This window comes from Quercus lobata, chromosome 4, assembly GCF_001633185.2.
Source record: "Quercus lobata isolate SW786 chromosome 4, ValleyOak3.0 Primary Assembly, whole genome shotgun sequence".
Taxonomy (NCBI): Eukaryota; Viridiplantae; Streptophyta; class Magnoliopsida; order Fagales; family Fagaceae; genus Quercus; species Quercus lobata.
Genome location: NC_044907.1, coordinates 43740475 through 43760426, shown reverse-complemented (window position 1 = coordinate 43760426; position 19952 = coordinate 43740475). Strand labels below are relative to the sequence as shown.

The window sequence follows — 19952 nt, the reverse complement described above, 5'->3', positions numbered from 1 at the left end:
ATAATACTTATTATCTTTTTTGCAGCGTGCACAGCAAAACTACAAGAACCAACAGTATGTAAGTCATCTTGTTTAGAACGACGCTCCTTTCTTATCTGACTCTTAACTACATTCAACAAAATTATATGTTTATATACAGTATATTTTGAGTATCTAAAGCTACTTTTAGCTAAAGCCAAAACACAAACAATATTTACAGTATTTTACTAATTTATTAGAGTTGCACACAAAAAACTGCAATGTATTGGACACAAGATACACAGAAAGGTCACTATAAAATTACCATAAATAAAAACTTTTAGCGCATCTATTTATACATTGTACATTAAAAGTGGCAGGAAATATGAAATTTGCTTGATAAATAAGATTACTCAAAGTTGACATATGCTTGGCACAAAAAGATCACTCATTTATAGAGTCATATGCTTAGGTTAATGATAATACAAAGATTTATCATAATCATAAGTTTCTCACATAAAATAAAATCAAGTATCATTCATTAAATTCCAATATGTCATTTCAACTTTGCATAACATAAAACAATGAATAAAACAATGAATCTCTAGTCTACCTTTCATGTGCATAAAATATGATGTTCACACACTACATTGTCAAGCTTCTTCATCACAAAGCAAGCATGGCAAACAAAATTAAATGCTTAATCATTTTTGTAAATACACTAAAACCAAACTGCAAATCTTCGAAAATATAACAATGGTGAAGCCATAAAAGGAGTTTAGCATAAAACAACTACAAGTCATCTAATTCAATACTAACAAACTATACACCATCAAAGAGCTTTGTTGAATCTTTTCTTATGAAATATGAAACACAACTTCTCATATATACTAGTTTCACAAAAAGTCCACAAAACTAACAAATCCTATCTGAAAGCAATCCAATATTATTCTCTCAATTTCTCAATAATCATTCTCCTTTTGATATGATCCATGATGGAAAAGAGAAAAAAAATAAACATACCATTGCATCATCAGTATACCAATGCTCAACAAGTATTTCCCAATCTTGTGTTATGCATCCCGGGGGTATGTTGTTCTTTACCCGTGCTTTGTTTCTTGAATGAGGTATATAATGTTGTTTCTTTAGCCTAGACTTATGATCCCTCCAAGCCTTCCCAATTTTTTGTAAAGTAAATGTTTTCAGAGCCGCACATGCAATAGGATCAACAGGGACACTGTATTTTCGCTACAATCAAATAATTAAGTTATCAAATTACAAATATTTTCATGCTAAAATACTTATGTAAAACCTAGTACAAAATGTCATAATTACAAATATTATAACTTCTTTAATACCTCTACAAGACACCAACACTCTTCTTTAAATTCTTCTGCTACGTCCTTCCAATTAAGAAATCTAATCAAGCACATGTGAGGTTTCCGCACAATCGTACCCAAGAAACCAGTGAAAGTCCTCGCCCCATCATCAACCAGCTGATGCATACTATTTAGCGGCAACTTAATTTCTTCTTCATCGGGAAGATCCCAAATATTCAAGTACTTGCTTGGTCCGCGAGTGACACGTACAGGTGGCTGCACATCTAAATTTTGAAGGAGATAATATCAACCAATGTCAAACAACAAGGCATGCAAAGCTAAGGTTGAGTCTAAATATTCTATTAAACAAGTGGTCATTATACGCTAGAGAAAAAAAAATATTAGAAACATGCTGAATTATACTTATACTACACTCATATTACTTGTATAGTACTCATATGTTTGCCTATATAAAGACACTTCTTTTTACATTTTTATTCATATCAATATACCAAGAATTCCTTCTTGAATCCAAACACAACATAAACATCATAACATCAAAAGTTTTGATGGGATTCAGTGTATTAGTATTGGTATGATCACACCCTTGTAACGTCAACTTTAGCAATTTTAACTTAAGTGATTAAATGACAAAGAACTATGGGGGGGGGGGGGGTGGGTTTACACCGGTAATTCTTGAGAAAATTATTTTATTAATTGCATATAGATTTTTTTATATAGAATCAATTGCATATAGAATTAGAGCTTAATATCTTTTACCATCATGTCCAAATCATTGGTATAATGAAAAGTAAAAAAAGAAAATCAACTAGCACTTAGCTGAAAATTTTGAAATTCAAAGCTCATTGCTTTTTTTCTTTCTTCTTTCATCATTAGTTAATTAGTCTTGATTATATAATATATAGTTAGTAATTTATTTTTTGAATAAGAACTAAATTCATATCATATATACAAACTACAATATACATAGTGGATTTTTAGACTATACTTTGTTGTGGTAATTTTTTTTTTTTTTTTTTTTTTTTGAGAAACATGTTGTGGTAAATATGCAATTCAAAATTGAAATTCATTATCAGGTTGGATCAATTGGGTCCCAGACAATTATCAAACAATAAAATCAAAAGAAAGTTCAAAATTTTGGGTTTGCTCCAAATGACAATCATTTTGGGTTCACTCAAAAGAAAAGGCAAAATCAAGTGCTTCTTAAGGTTGAAAATTTATCATTTAGCACATGATAAATTTCTACAACACCCATATTAAAGTCTTTTCTTCATTTATTAAACTTTCTAAATGTAATTTTTTTTTCTAACTATGATATCCAAAATAGTATAATGGTCTTTTCCCACTTAAATAAGGGAAAATATTCTAGTGGAAATTCTCAACCTATCACAGACTTTCCATTTGACATTCTGTGTGACAGATAAACTCATAAAAAGTACAAAATGTTGAAAATCATGCTAATTAGTGCTAAAAAAGGGAGGTATAGCCAAACCAAAATTTTTCAATTTTGAGAAGAGAAAAAAGACGCCCATTGAATGAAAGAATATTGGGTATGCTAATCCTTTAGATTTATAAGACATGTTTCCTTCTGGCTACAGCCTACATGTCATGATTTAGACTAGTCCTGTGTACAAAAGTATTGGATCAAAGTTAAGTCTCAAAATGAATGGGGCCTTTTTGGGCAGGAATAGAAGAGCCTAGTTATAGGCTTATAGGTATAACTCATTAATTAGTATGAAAATCAGGCAAATAAACTACAATTTAAGGGGCACTTAAATTTTTTAAAATTAAAATTGTTGATAGTGCATAATACAAATTGTGTGTGTATTTTAAATTGCAATAACTTTTTGTTAATTACCCTATTAAAAAATTATAAAAAGTACCATGTCCTCAACTTGCTCCAAAAAAATAGATAGAATAACATCAAGGAATCCAGGGACCAAGATTCATATATCATCCCAAAGGAAATAAAAGCATACAACTAGTATAAAACTCCTTTGTTACGCAAGAAGTGAAAAAAGATAGGACGGATTTATTAATTAATAAATAAAAATAAAAGATAATTAAGAAGAGCAATGAACAAGAAAAGAAGAAGAATAACTGATAGGGACAAAATAAAATATTTGAAAAAGGGTGATTAAATTAAAATTATATAGCTTCTATTTTGCCTTAACTTTAATTATTTCATCCTAACAATTTTGTGTGAAATTAATTTCTCTATGAATAAGAAAAAGAAAAAAAGGACTTAAAGTGGATAAATGGTGATCAAGTATAAACAAATGTCATTGTCATTTGTTGAATTGGGGCCTATTATAAGGAAAAAAAAAAGTTATTATTATTTTAGTTTATTCAAAAATTAATCAAGCCTAAACTCAAAATTGAAATTCATTTAGCTATGCTTCAAGAGGCCAAGAACAAGTTGAATTCAACTGATCAAAAATCAATTACTTATGCTAATTTATATACCTAGTCAATTTGCATGTTTTAGATTGGTAAAAGGATGACAAAACTGTGGATATAAAATTATTATTAATTAAAATGGTCCAAACTAAAATATAAAAAAGGAAAGGCACTCACATAAATGGGCGCTACCCTAATCTAATTAAGGGTACTAGACATACTCTTAGCTATTAACACGTTTATGGTGTGAAGCAGATTTATCATAGCCATACCCTTAGCTATTAACATGTTTATGGTGTGAGTCAAATAGCCTTTCTTTTAAGGCTGCATGATGCAGGATCTCAGAATTAACATTCTAAGGAGAATCATAGAATTTTGGAGTAGGTAATGGTTGAGAGGATACCAACTTACATGCCCATTTGTTTCATAAAATTTCATATAAGGATTCACAACTTACATGCCCATATCTTGTGTATAAATGGTAAATTATCGAGTAAAAAACCCATACCTTGTGTAGAAGCTTCATGCGTTTCTTGGTCCCCCACTTCATCCACATCTTGTGAAGAAGCTCTTTCCACTATTACACTCTTGGAACGAGTGCGCAACTTTGTCTTTCGCCTTCCCATTTCAAGTGTCAAAGTCTAAAATAAGCAAGTATATAATTAGCACAATGACAATTAATGGTATAAGTAATTGCAACACTAAAACTTCTCATAAAGCAAATCTATATAAGACTACCCAAATATCTCTCTTATTTCAGTAGCATATACCACAAATTTCAGCATCTAATAATCAGATTAGAGAACATAAAAGGGAAACTAAAGAAACAATTACACCATCGAAATACTCAAAATAAGATAAGGTTTCATAAATAAATTTTCATGCAATTTTACAAGCATGGAAACCAAGACCTAAAATATAATGAGTGATACAAAAGTATTAACTAGAGTTATCACCACTAAAGTCATCATCACTAGACTCATCATCAATGGACCCATCATCATTAGACTAATAAAAATCATCACTAAGCTCTTCATCATCGATAAAGTCTTGTTCAAGCAATTCATCCTCACTAATCAATGGTGTATCATAAATGGTTCCTTCTTCATTAACTCGAGCCCAAGCATGGTTGTCATTTGCAGCATCACATGCATCATCAGTAGTTACATTATAAGGGACATTCTCCATATACGTATCCACTTCTTCATCATCATCTACAGCTTCAATACCAACATCAAACACCTCCCTAGGTTTTGTTTTGACCACCACCATCCAATCTTTATGTCTCACATCCTTCATGTAAAACACTTGTGAAGCTTGGGGTACTAATACATAAGGTTCGTCAATCAATCGATCACCTGTGTGTATCAATCTTGAAAAATTAAAAAGGGGAAATCCAAAGTCATCTTTTTTGCATCATCTCCCACTAATAACGTCAGCCCATTGACATTTGAATAATACATATCGATACTTGTCAGAATAATTCAACTCAATAATATCGATTAGTACACTATAATAAGTAGCACCACCTTCAGTAACAACACAAACTCCACTATTTTGAGTTTTTCTAGCTATCTCAGAATCTTTGGTGCGAAACTTCAAACCATTTATGACATAACGCTTAAACCATTTTGCTTCATTATCTGGATATTGAGAAAACCATCTAACTTTATCAGAGAGTTCCTTTCTCTCAGAGGCATCCATTGACATCACCTATCACAGAGAAAGGCTTTTATTAAAAGAATACTATCTAAAGTGTTACAACCGAAAATAGTTATATATATATATATATATATGTTTTACTTACATATTCCCTAAACCAACTGCAGAATTCCTCTATGTGCTGCTTTTGAATAACATCATCAATCACATTAAAAGGCAAACCAGCCTTGATCTCCGCCATGTGTATACTGCGTAGACAAATATGTTAGTGTTAATCTAGAGTATTGTATTGGAATGTAGTTAAAGGATACGCAAGGACATATAACTTACTCGCGAAATGGGGTTATTTCTTCACAATTGAATAGCACATAACGATGTACTCGGATCCGTGAATTTGAATCTAGTGTAATACTCACCACCGCACCCATGGATTTCTCAACATTCCTTACAGGCCAATTGAATGCAGTTTCAACAAATTTAAAATAACGTGAGCAGAATGTTAAACATTCCTCTGCTATATACCCTTCTGCAATAAAGCATTCTGGATAAGTTTTATTATGCATGCAAGACTTAAGTTTTGATAAGTACCTATTGGAAAACCTAAGATCAATAACGGAAAATTGGTAAGTTAAACAAAACCAAATAGACCAAGTTAATTTATGTTACCTCTCAATGGAATACATCCAACAATAATGAACTGGGCCAACAACTTTAGCTTCGCTAGTCAAATGCATGACTAGATGTACCATCACTGTAAAGAAAGAGAGAGGGAATATCATTTCCAACTCGCACAATGTCACTGCAATGCTCTTCTTAAGAGCCCCAAGTTCCTCCACATTTAGTACTTTAGAACATATCTCCCTAAAGAAACAAGATAAGTCAATTAAACTCCTACTCACTTCAGAGGGCAAAGATCCGCGTATTGCTATTGGAAAAAGTTGTTGCATTAAGATGTGATTATCGTGGCTCTTCATCCCACTAATCTTGCGTTCTTTGAGTTTTAACGCAACGTGAGATGTTTGAATAATATCCATCTGGCACTTTTACATCTTTTAAAACTTGCAGAAAACTATCTTTTTCACTAGCATTCATATGGTAACAAACATGTGGCATACATATCTGATCATTCCCAACCTTTTCCAAGTGAAGTCCAATTCTTATACCCATATTCTTTAAATCTAGGCATGCCTTCAAATTATCCTTTGTCTTGCCATCCAAATTCAACAATGTGCCAATTATATTATCGACTACATTCTTTTCAATGTGCATCACGTCAAGATTGTGGCGCAACACATGGTCCTCCCAATACGGCAAGGTAAAAAATATACTTCTCTTCTTCCACACAATTAATGCTTCCTCCCCTCTTTTTCTTTTATTGGTCAAATTAACCTTTTTCTTCCCAAACACATGATCGACTACAACATCCGTTTGTAACATGATTTCCCCTCTGGATACTATAATAGGAGCTGATCTCATATCAACATGCCCATCAAATGAATTTTTTTGCTTACGGAATTTATGATCCCTATCCAAGAATCGCCTATGTCCAATGTAACTAAATTTCCTTCCATATCTTAACCAACAAGACCGACTATCATAATTACAAGAAGGACATGCAAGAAAACCTTTGGTACTCCAACCCGAGATATCAACATATGCAGGAAAATCATTTATGGTCCACAATAGTGCAACATGCATTTGGAAAGATTTTTTGGAAGACACATCAAATGTTTCTACTCCAACATCTCATAACTCCTTTAGTTCTTCTACTAGGGGTTGTAAGTACACATCTATATCGTTCCCGGGTGAGGTTGGACCAGGAATCAATAATGATAGCATAAAATAAGACTTTTTCATGCACATCCATGGAGGGAGATTGTATGGGATCAAAATGACAGGTCATGTACTATAAGTAGTACTCATATTTCCATACGGATTGAATCCATCGGTTACTAATCCAAGCCTTACATTACGAGCCTCAGATGAGAACTCTATGTACTTAGAGTTAAATGATTTCCAAGCCTCAGAATTAACAGGATGCCTCATTAACCCGTCATTCACACGACCATTGACATGCCACTTCATATGATTGGCTGTTTCAAGAGACATAAATAGTCGCTTCAATCTTGGCTTTAAGGGGAACCACCATAGGATCTTTGCAGCTTTCTTTTTTCTTCTCTTGGAGGAAGCATTAGTACTTTGTTGACCTTTAAACTCATCACTTTCCCATCTTGAAAGGTTACAGTTTGGACAAGCTTCAAGGTTGGCATTGTCCTTCAGTATAAAATACAATCTTTAGGACAAGCATGAATCTTCTTATAGCTCAAGCCCAGATTCTTAATAATCTTCTTAGCCTCATAACAATCTTTTGGCAACTTAGCATTTGAAGGAACAAAATCAAGCAAAAATTGTAGCAACATGGTAAATGATTTGTTGGTCCAACCATTAAAACACTTCATGTGGTACAAATGTACAATGGCTGACAATTTGCTAAAATGTTTACAAGCTTCATAACAAGGTTGATTAGCATCTTCAAGCAATTTCATAAACCAAACTGCATCTTCATTAGGACCTTCTGCAGGACCTTCTGTGGGTTGGTGCACACTAGAGACTTCTTCCGTTGGCCCAGATACCATATCTTGTATGGGGAACATGTCATGCAACATGTCACAAAGATCAGCATACTCTATCGGGTTTTCTTGGACATGACTATTAGGAATTTCAGTAGAAGTTTTTGCAGACGATGATTTCCCATTAAAAATCCAAGGATTATAACCCCTACAAATCTCTTTTGACACTAAGTGAGCCTGTACAACATCTATAGGCCACGAATTTGTATGCAGGCATTTCTTACACGGACATGAAATCGTTTCATCCATGTGTGCATGGTTAGATGCAAAATTCAGATACTGTTGGACTCCATCTAAATATTCTTGTGACCTTTTATTGGTAATTTTCATCCAACTCTTATCCATTGCTATAAACTGGTTTACAAGAAATACCTATAATGTGATTTCATGAAAACACAAACCAAGAGTTAACACACATTTCATTTACACAATTTCACTTTAATTTAAGAAACAAATCATCTTTAGTCATTCACTTTTAGCTATGTTCCTAATCAAACAATGAATTTAAATGCATAGAGAAATTATCAATACATTTGGTAACTATAACATCATTACTAGCAATATTTTTTAAGAATTGACATCTCTTTAAATATGCAATTCCATTTCAGCATTCCACGTGTGAAAAAGATAGAGAGAAGCCCTTAAAATGAATTAATCAAATAAAAACAACTCAACAGCAATCATCAAATATTACACAAAACAGTCAACACTCCCAATATCAGCTAAAACCACCTTATTACTCTATGCAAACCACCTGCTTGTCCCAATTCAACAATTCACCACAAACACAGAGAGAGAGAGAGAGAGAGAGAGTACCTTAAGTCTTTCACCAACTTCACTTGCTTTGATTACACGAACTTATAGTGCCTCTTCTTTTTGTAATCTGCCAACAAGAAAATAATATATATAAACCTAAGTTAATTCTCAGACTTGACAAACAAGAGTATTAAAACCCCATAAATTTTCAACGCCTTCATTACTGTTGACTTTTGTTGGTGCTTTCTCAAAACAAAAAACAAAAAGTTAAATTTAACAACTTGAGACCAAAAAAAAAATCATCAAAGCCAACAAGCTTATATATTATAATCATTAAAGCCAACAAGCCAATAAAACAAACAAACAAACCTAACATACACGTATTTAGATTCTAAATTTGTTCACTAGTGCTAAACAATATTCCAGAAGCACAAACTTATATACATGTACGTACCACTGGGCCAAGACCTCTAATAACTTAAAAAAATAAGAAAAAAAACAGGCTCTTTAACAGTTATAATAGCATTCTTGTTCTTGCACGTGCTAACCTAATCCCTGAAGGATAAATTTTTTTATATTATTGAAAAAAAAATGAAGAAAGTAATGATAGTGACAGTTTTCTCTAACTGATGTAATTGCTCTAACTGCCATACAATAAATCAGCTAAAAACAAGGCAATACACAGCATATCAACTGTACGAACCTTTTACAATTACTGCAATGTTCTCTCTTTATTCTGATATTCCACTTGCAAAATGTTCGCTAATATCAAAATTTGCCATGGGCCTGTGGCAGTGGCTATAAATATCATCCAAAGGTCCCAAATGCGAACTAAACCCTATGACCACAATTAAATCCCATAACTGTCATACACTAGAGGATCACAAAAATCCCAATCACACCACCACCATCCAAATAAATAAATAAATATAAATTGTATGTCAAAGTATAATCTACCAAAAACCTTCAGTTTTTGCGACCTGTCATGTTCATAGTTTTAGTGCTGTGAGTTGTGGCATGTTCATGGTATATATTATTGAAAGGTTAACGAGAGAAGTATGCAATTACAGGAAAGTCCATTTTTTTCATGGAATTAAATAATTATAAGGCAAATCATATTGTTACACAAATTAAAGAGGATAAAAAAAAAAGTGCAAATAACCCTATCATCATAATATAATGGTCCGTCATATTATGATGATAGTATTATTTGCACAAACAATAGTGAAAAAAACAATGCAGTGGTGGTCTATAAAAGTGAGAAGATATGCACGGGAGTTTGCCACCAAAGGAGCACAAAAGTGAAACCATCATAGCACCACCAATGGCTATATGGTGCGATCCTTCCTGTATGAACTGTTTAACCATGATTGATTGTCTTATCGTAAAAGTGTGTGTATATATAGAAATGTACGTATTTATGGGGGTGTCTTTATATAGTAATAGAATTATAGAGAATAGCCTAATAGGACAGTTAATACAGCACTAGTACACAGATACACCATAAGAAAATAAAAATAAAAATAAAAAAAGTAGTACACAGATACTTTAATTGTACAGTGATAGTATATAGGAATAGTAAAATGTGCTCACAAGGTGTACGGAGATTTGTAGAAGCTATAGAAGTTGTATCTGTGTGCAATTTGACTAGTTACTGCATATTTTGGACAGTTTCTACACACAAATTGGACTTTTCCATAACGATTTATGATGTGCTACCCGACCCAACTTTGTTATTCACATGCTGGTCAGGTCATTTCATAAATTTTTTTTCGAAAACATGAAAAAAAAAAGTTCAATTGGGTAGAGAATATCTGCTAGCCTCTAGGTAGTATCAGTTAAAAGAGGAAGTTAGAAGAGAACAAAAATTAGTGTAAATTTTACATGTGGTCGAAGAACCTTATGGTACTATTTTGTTGCACATATCAAACCCACTTTGGAGTTGGTAATATTATGAACTCAATGATCATATGCTAAACCAAAAAGAAACCAAATATATTCTCTTATTCTAACAGCCGATAGGAATATATATATATATATATATATATATATATATAAAAGCCGTGTACAGCCAAACTAAGATAAAACCCAAAAGAAAAATGGAACTCTATAATTGGCCAATGCCAACTATGTTTTATAAGTACCTCCAAACATAAAATATTATAACTATAGGCCAAAATAGATAAACAAATATATGAAACCTACTGTACGATACCACATTGAATTGTGTGATTTTATAATCATGCAGAGACAATTAATGATTCCCAGAATATTGTTAAAACTATGTACCAAGAGTCCAAGTATGAGCTAGCTTAATCAATCAATGAATTAATAAATTCAAGTTTAGCAAACTGTATAGCACAAAAGAGTATAATATATATAACTCCGAGAATAATGTTTGGACCAACTAGTACGAATCGACGTGTGATAATTAGACATTATAGCTAGCATGGAAATGCATGACCTAGCTAACTCTGTGTACTAGGCACATGGCAACTCAGCCATCACGTTCTTCTTGGTTTTGATCATTGAGTTCATAGTTATAGCACAAGGACTTTATCTAAAAACTAGTCGGTGGTCCAACCTAGGCCCAAATTAAAAAATAAATAAATATATGGAGACGGGTCCAAGAAGGTAACAGAGTTGAAAACAATTGTGGGCTGGGCTGGGCTGGGCTATGCTGTAGTACTTATCAAATTGGACAAAGTCGTGTTGATGTATCCAAATTCTAAAGTGGGCTATAACAATCTGACGCATGCCCACACGTATTTACTATTTAGGGTTTTACCCAGAAAACAAGTCAGGGTCTTCTTCATTGTGTATATATATATATATAAACCCCAGAACCACTTCTTCCTCCTTCACCTGTTTATTTTAGGGTTTTATTCTCTCATTGGCCGCAGACTCAGCTCAGACCTTTCGCCATGGGGAGGAGTATGTATCTATGTCCTTGAGGTTTCTGAAACTTCTAGCTTGTTAGTACATGTTATAAATAAACTTCCATGACCTAGCATGGAAATTGACTAACTATATAACTGCTCACAATGAACCACTTAAATAAGTTGTGAAAATAGGTATGTTCATAGTATATATTATTGAAAATTTAATGCTCATTGCAAATACAATTTTTTTTAAAATAAAATAAAAATTGAGAAAGAGAGCATAACCATTGAAAAAGTTCATTGGTTACCTCTGCCCAACTAGATACCGGTTATATCTATGTAATGGGGTTACAAGTTTCTATGGAAAATATTTTTAAATTTGTATTTTTAATCTTAGGATATTTACATTTAAGATGATAGGAAGAAGGGGGTGTATTTTTACTATCTAATAAGGGTTGTATCTATGTAATGGGTTTAAAGGAATCTATGGAATGAACACAACCAGTTGCCATGTAACTTTAAATTTGTTTTCATCAATTGCTCGATAATGTGTGACAAATTCTGAATGATGGATGATTGAGTAAAATTCTAATCAATGCAAAAAGACAACTCAATTTATCAATAGGCCTCAAATGAAGAGACTTTGACTTCAACTCCTCCCCATGCTTACAAAATCAATTCTCACCTCCTGATGCTTATAAAATTATTAGCATACTTTGCTCTAAATAAAAATATAATACTAAAGTTTTAAAAAATTTAGAATACCCAACAAGCTATACCCAAATGGCATTACAATTAACAAGTCTACTTAGCATTGATTTAACCGGCAGCAGATAAAGTTAAATTTTGTCTTTGAAACCACATAATATCATCTGAAGCAATAGTAGAGCTCATGGCACAGTAACTATGATTAGCAATACAAACTAACTATTAGGACAAACACAATCCATCATAATCTATGATCATTGATAGACCCACCACCATTATCCAACAATCATGATAACTAACTAATAACAAAGTGGTGGTAAAAAGAGCATCTTAGTGGTCAGAATTCTCATTAAAACAGAAGAGTAATCTGACCCCAACCACAGTAGAGGAAGAGGAAATCAATAACAGAGTAGAGGCTAGCTACACTCATTCTGGATCAGGTGAACCACCAGGGACCAGCTGCATTCCAACAAAAGTATTAGAAAGGGAATTTAGATATTTAAAACATATATTTCCCATTTTTCACATTATGGCTCCATTTAAATTTAATCAAAATAGGCAAATAAGCAGCTACATAAAGGCTTGCAGAAAGTAGTTTAAAAAACATAGGGTTTACACTTTAAGATGAAATGTTTGGGATGTTGAAATTCATTCTTTGTATCAATGATAGAGGAAATACATTCTGCAAACTTGAAAACTAAACTAAACTACTCAAGCATAATGAATAAAAAAACCATTGTATCTCACTTACAATGGCAATGTCGTTTCCATTTAGTAAAATCTGATCAAGCTTTGTTATCCGTCTCCCTTCAGCAGTGATGTCACTGAGAGATTGCAAGAAAAAGAATTACAAATAATGAGGCAAGAAGAAACTATCACAAGTTGGAAAATTCTCAACCTCAATAACTTTGCAATATGAACTTTATGGAAGCTAGTGATATGGTTGTCAAATTGCCAACTTGGTTAAGATAAAGTTGTCAGGAGCAAGGAATGCTTATAAAGAAATATGTATGGCATTCTTTCACTTTTGATACACAAACATTGACTTGCATTACAGACCTAGACTTGATGGAGAGGAAGATATGCAGATATATAAAATATTATTCTCCAAACACTTAAACCACCCTTAAACACACCCTGATTGTTCTACCATTTAACATGATTCCTCTCACTACATTGCACCAAGCTAAGTTTAGTCCAAGTTCAAAAGGGTCAAAACAACCCAAGATTAGAATAGAGAGCATAACTGCAGCAATAGTATTTAAAGGCATAATGGCAATAATGTAGATTGCAACCAAGACCAAAATATCTTTTCTCAATGCCAACAATTGTGTGTTTACAACAGACAAGCTATCCAAGTCCAACACCATGTTCCTTAATCAAAAACACCCCCCACCACTGCACGACACGCTTTTACCACCTAAAAAACGTAAAGGCATGATGGCAATTATGAAAATGCAACCAGACCAAATCCTTTTCTAAATGTCAACAACTCACAATTGTGTGTTTATATCAGACACGCTAGCTAGCTAGCTTGTAGTAACTTGTTGCTCAATCTAAAAAAAAAAAAAACACACCCTCCAATTCATTAATTAAAAAAAATGGAATCCAAGGAAAATTTCACTTTAATTAACAATAATTAATGAGTAAGCAGACTTTTTTTCATTAAAATCTATCATTAAGAACACTATCTGGGCCCCACCAGGCACCCATAGCATCAAATGCTATGTTGACAATCAAGTGTTACTCGCACAAATTACCCCAGGAATCTAGAATATTAGATTCATTCTAGACTTTCACAATAGTACAGTACAGATTGAATACTCTATCCATTAATAATAAAAATTAAAGAAGGGCCAAACAAAAAAAAAATTAATGAGAATAAGCCTGACCTTGTTCATCTTTCAGTTGTTGTAACTTGTGAAGCTCACTCTTTTTAGATGTGTCAAAGATGTCGAACCTGCAAGAATGTAAAACAGGCAAAGAACAGAGGACATACTAGTAGTATCAGACAGAATATAATAATGATGCCCACACACACCTGATAGTGAAGGGTCAGATGCTCAACAAGAGAACTCACAGCTTCCCTTGATTTTGCACAAAACCTAACAACCTGAAATCTCCCCCCCCCCCCCCCCCCCCCCAAAAAAAACCACCAAAAAAAAAAGAATAAAATGTAAGGTAAAATAAATTTAAAAAATAAAAATAAAAGCAAAGACTAACATAGCAAGCACTGATTTTAAATGAAGCATCATTATGAATTAAAATTGAGCCCCTACCACCATCGAATTTTGACAACAACAATCCTAACAGATATTTTGACTGCTAACAGTTCCAAAACTTTATTCAATTCAACAATTTCAGACAACAATTTTCAAGACAAGCATACCTACAAAATACACTTGAAAGCAATAGAAAGCTCCATCACGCAAAATTTAATTAAAGATGCCTCTACTCAATTATATATTGATAATGTCATTTAAAAAATTCAGATCATTTGAAGAATTTTTCACACATGTAGAAGACACTCTGAATAAAATTGTAATATGATAATGACCAGATATAAGTAGTTAGTTTCTTCAAGTAAATGGAAATTATTTTATTTCTTCTTTTTGAGAAAATATAATGGAAATATGGTGTTAGCCAAAATAATAATAATGATGAGGGCATTGAGGAGAGGCAGAGGAGTCTAGAGAATACAAAAGAACAAATTTATTTATAGAGTCAACAACAAAAAGAAATAAGGAAGGGAACTGTTATGAGTGAATCCCCCTGCATAATTGGGTCTTGTTATATGCTAAATTCCAAGCTTCACTCAAACAACTAACTTGGTAGTGCTTGGATTTCATTCATGTGATATCTGTCATAAGATAAGAATAGTATGGGAGAAAGAGAGGGGGAAGGAGAGGCAGGTTTACTTTAGATTATAACATCTTGTGGTTGTAGAGAGTACAATAATCAATTTAAGTTTCAATTTATTTTATAAGACTTTAACCAAACAGTTAAAAGAACAATTATCCTTCATTGCCTAGAATTAAATCTTCAAGGATCCAGGGTCAAATAAATTTATTTATAGAGAATTCCTAGTCTAATTTACTTCCAAGGGAACTAGTCTAATTTACTTCAGCCTCAAACTGAAGCCTGTTTGGGTATCATCCAAAAAGTGCAACGGACTCACACACCAAAAGGGTGTCACCAAAACAAGCCCCTTACACTTAATACACTAATCACCCATCAACCTAGCTCAAAACAAGATTACACATGCAAACTCCCAATACATAACAAGATGGAAAAATCACTGATAATCCAAAATCCAGACCAATTAAAATTTTTTTCCTTTGAAAAGGTAATTCTTCAATTGAATCAACCAATCTACCAACTGCAATGGACTCCCACACCAAAAAAAAGGTTTGACCCAAACAACACCCTTACACTTCACTAATTACCCATCAATCAAACTCAAAAGACAAGCCAATCAAAAGTATCCCAATACATACAATACCAAAACAAAGAAACAAAGTAAAAACTCAAACACCCACATAACAAAAATGAGCAAAATCATTGCTAGTTCAACTTAAAACCAATCGCAACCTGGTGGAAAGTGACCGGTTCCAATTGACTCTCTTGATGGGGGCTGCCAAACTCACCCGGTTCCAGTTCCGCCGACTCGAATCAGGTTGCTTCCTGAAAAAGCACAAAACAAAAACACCCAAAAAGCAAAATGCTTTCAGAAAACACAAACAAACAGCCAATGTTTTCACAAAGCAAAAAACAAATAAAGATAAGAACTTGAATCAAGATTGAAGGGGAACAAAATTTACAGAATCTATAAAGCATGTTTGTCTGTCCTGTTTTCAGACAGAGGACAAGAACACACAAGAATGATGGGTTTGAATGCCAACAAATAAACAATGTATTCATTGATCAAATAATCATTCCCTAATAAAAATTAATTCCTAAATTTTGTCTCTCAAATGGGTTTATTAATTTCAGGTTAATAATCTCAAACTTGTTCAGATTGAAAAATATAAATAAATAAAACCTTAGAAAAAAAAAAAAAAAACCCAAAATAATTGTTCTCTATTAAAACTAATTTTCCTTTTTCTTTTTCTTTTTCTCTCTTAAAAGGGTTTATTAATTTCAGGTTTTTTTGCTAACCCTAAAAATAAAAAATAAAAAATTTCTCAAAAAACAAACAGAAATAAAAATACCTTTGTTATGGGTTTGAGAGGAGATGGGGAGAAGTCAGAAGCCTTGGTTTTGATGTGCTTGGCCTTGGACTTCACAAGATTGGCAGCAACTTTGAGTTCCCTACAGGGGCATGATGATAGCCTATATTGTCAAAAGAATGATGTAATGAATGACTAATTCTCTTTTAAGGTCTACAGCAATCAATCTGTACCAATACATCAAAAAACAACCACAATAAATTTTTATGTACAGATCACCAGTTACATAACAATTGTCAGCTTGGTGGAGGTACATAACATACACCACTGGTTCCATTTCAAATATTTTGAGCTAAGTCCATATTGGATGCTTCAACCCAAACGACAATAAGAAAAAAAAAGGGAAAATAACACACACATAGTCCAAAACAGTTCCTTTTCTGTTTTGTTTGAATACAAGAGTACCATAACAATTGCTACAAACTAAACAATACCACTTAAATTGATGCTCATAATAAAAAATAGAGACCAAATACAAAAATCTTGTATTCAAACAAAATCTTCTAATAACAAAATCTACGACTTTTACCAATGAATCCCATAATCTGTAAAAAGCACTAATAAATACAAAACCCCATCTCTCACACTCAACACCAATAACAAAATTCAAAGCCCCATTATAGAAAGTTTCAATCTTTATATACCAAGGACCAAAAAAACGAAATACCCAGATGGCAAAACCGATCAAATCAAGCATTAGAACAAGAATTACACAAACACAATCACAAATTAGGCCAAAATAATCAAAACCCATCAACGTTTTGGACATTCAAAACAAACCCAGATAATATTTTCAACACAAAGGAAGAGTTAAAAAAAGAGGGGCTGACCTTTCGCTTTTAGGTCATCTGAGTCGCCATTATCGAAGGAAAAGGTGGAGGATTCTGAGCTTTGAGCGCGAGGTGGCTGATGCTCTACAATTCGAAAACCCTTTGGGTTTTTTCGGAGGCAGTAAATGACATCACATAAGAAGCACCTGAGTTTGACTGCTTAAAAAGACTTTGTAAACGGATGGTACCGATGAGCGTGGGTGTGAAGAAGAAGACTGTGACCTCCAAAGCTACAGCTACATGCTTTCCAGAGCGGTACACGATTTCGTCGACGGAGGTTTGGTCAGATGATGGTTGTTTTGTAGTGGTGGTAAGGGATTTTTTATTCTTTTTTAGTTTATTGGCTAGTGGTGGGTTGATTTTGGGTTGGGGTTTACGGTGGTGGCAGGTGGGTGGGTGATAGTGGCTGGTGGTGACTGTGGGTTTGCTAGGTTGGGTTTGCTGGGGTAGGTTGGCTAGTGGTGACTGTGGGTTTACATTGGTTTGTTTTTGCTTGTGATTTGGTGGTTGGGGGTTGGGTGGTGGTGATGGCTGTGGTTGTGGGTGGTGGTGGCTGTGGCTGTGGGTTTGTGGGTAGTGGTAGAGACAAGACAGTGAGGAGCTTTTCAAAGTGTCTGAGAGAGAGAGAGAGAGAGTCTGTGCAGGAGACTAGCTAAAAACGAAAAGGCGCTAAAACTGAAAAGGGGAAAAAAAAAAAAAAAAAAGAAGGAAAATTTAGGTATGAAGGGGGGGGGGGGGAGAATGTAAGGGTCGGGTCATTGACAACCGCTATCTCCAAGCTTTGGGCTGCTAAAACGTGCCTATTACGGCGGGTCATTGGCCCGCCGTAATAGTATGCCGCAATAACTAGAACTATTGCGATAGGTCAACAGGCCCACCACAATAGATCTCATGTGCAGCGACAGGCCCAAAACTCGCCGCAATAGGTGACATGTAGCGGCAGGTTTCGCACCCGCCGTAATAGGTCGGTTTTTTTGTAGTGAAGCTGGTGTATATCAAGTGGTTACTCCATACAACGACCATAGAGGTGGAGGGAGAAACCACAGTCATGAAGTTCACGTATTTACTAGAACATGTGATTGTGGAAAGTGGCAAAACATTAAGATCTCTTGTTCACGTGTAATTAAAGTTCTTCAAGGTCTACACCTCAATGCGACCAGCTATATTAACCCATGTTACAGTTTGCACAATGTCATTCACACATATGCACATCAATTTGTGGTGCCAAAGTCAAAGTCATTGTGGAGGGACGTTCGCGGACCACGGTGGGTCCCACAGCTGTTGCGGGCCAAAGGTCATCCTGTGAAGTCAAGAATAAAATGAAATGGATGGGGTACGGTGAGAATGGGGAAGCCGGAGGGAAGATCCGGACTTGAGGGAGATTCAACCGAGGCAGCGATGCGGAGTGTGTCATGAAGAGGGGTATAACCACAGAAGATGGGGCTTCGACAAGCAGTTCCTATGGGGCTTCGATAAGTGGTATTGCTACAAACTAAGCAAGTGCTGTCATTGTTTTTATATAATATGCTCAGAATTTCATTTGGTTTTTGTTCTTCGTATTTGGGAACTAACAACCGTATTTTAATGTTTTCAGGCGAGCGGAGACTCGATTTTGGAATGGCATTGTATGTGGGACTTGTGGTTATCTTCGGTATGGATAAGTGCTAGGCGACTATGTAGACTATGTTGTATCAGTATGGACAAGTGTTAAACGACTATGTAGACTATGTTGTATCAACTTAGTTGTTATTTTATTTATTGTTGAATGTTGTTGTAATTGAACTATTTGCTATCCATTGTACTTGTTACATTAGTTGCATTGTGCAGCTTTTGCCTATAATGCCAGCAATGATATTACTTTGGCATTAGTAGCTACTACTTTGGCAAGTTCAACCACTGGGGCCTTGTTTGAAGCGATGATAGCTAGAAATCTTTTTTGTGTGCTAAGAGGGCAACTATAATGCCCATGAACAGTAACTGTTTTAATCTAGTTTTTTGCATTTGATGTACTCTCCCTTTGATTGGTATCATATGCTTGTATCTAGTTGTTTACTACTGCCTATGTGATGTGTTATGGATCTAGGGGATGGATGCAGGGGAAGGAAAAAAAAATTTTGGTTTACTGCTGCAGGTGGGGGGAAGGGGGGGGGGGAATCCTAGAGGAAATCGAGTCTAAGAAACTCGAGTTCCATTTGGGTGGCATATTCATAAATAAACTACTAGCACAAATCGAGTTTCAAAGGCTCAATTTATGCTGGACTTATTTACAAAAAAGCCACTGAAATTGAAATCAAGTTTCAGAGACTCAATTTCTAGTTGGAATTTTTCCAGTGGCATTGGTCATAAATAGTTTTGAAGTCTCGGCCTGGCATACTTGCTATTGGTGAAGTCAAGTACTGAATGGAAATAGAGCTTCAAAGGCTCGATTTATATTGAAACTTGAGTATGTGATACTCAAGTTCCACTAGAATCTTTTTTTTTTTTTTTTTTTTTTACAATTTCAGAACTAATTTCAGAACTCAAGTAACAAAACTATGAAATTAACTTGTACCTATCT

General features: G+C 34.1%; 1 protein-coding gene across 16 annotated transcripts; it reads right to left on the bottom strand.

The window, feature by feature from the left end:
* Positions 1–735: 735 nt before the first annotated feature.
* Positions 736–18072, bottom strand: LOC115986409. Of its 16 annotated transcripts, none has more exons than XR_004090724.1 (15): positions 17396–18072; positions 16548–16668; positions 15928–16020; positions 14229–14449; positions 13088–13160; positions 12709–12795; positions 9450–9584; positions 8807–8873; positions 6027–8362; positions 5691–5886; positions 5506–5608; positions 5228–5411; positions 4207–4339; positions 1317–1561; positions 736–1206 (listed from the first exon to the last, which is right to left on the bottom strand). XR_004090724.1 is itself a non-coding variant. In XM_031109400.1 (12 exons), exons 8-12 carry the CDS (start codon positions 5786–5788, stop codon positions 928–930), a joined length of 858 nt encoding a protein of 285 aa, XP_030965260.1. In that variant the 5' UTR covers positions 5789–5886; positions 6027–6111; positions 8807–8873; positions 13088–13160; positions 14229–14449; positions 15928–16020; positions 16548–16668; positions 17396–18072; the 3' UTR covers positions 736–927. The 16 variants fall into 16 exon arrangements, 2 of the variants coding, with proteins under 2 accessions (XP_030965260.1, XP_030965261.1); XR_004090727.1 differs by having other exon boundaries at positions 6027–6111; XR_004090725.1 differs by lacking the exon at positions 9450–9584 and having other exon boundaries at positions 6027–6111; positions 6260–8362.
* Positions 18073–19952: the final 1880 nt, after the last annotated feature.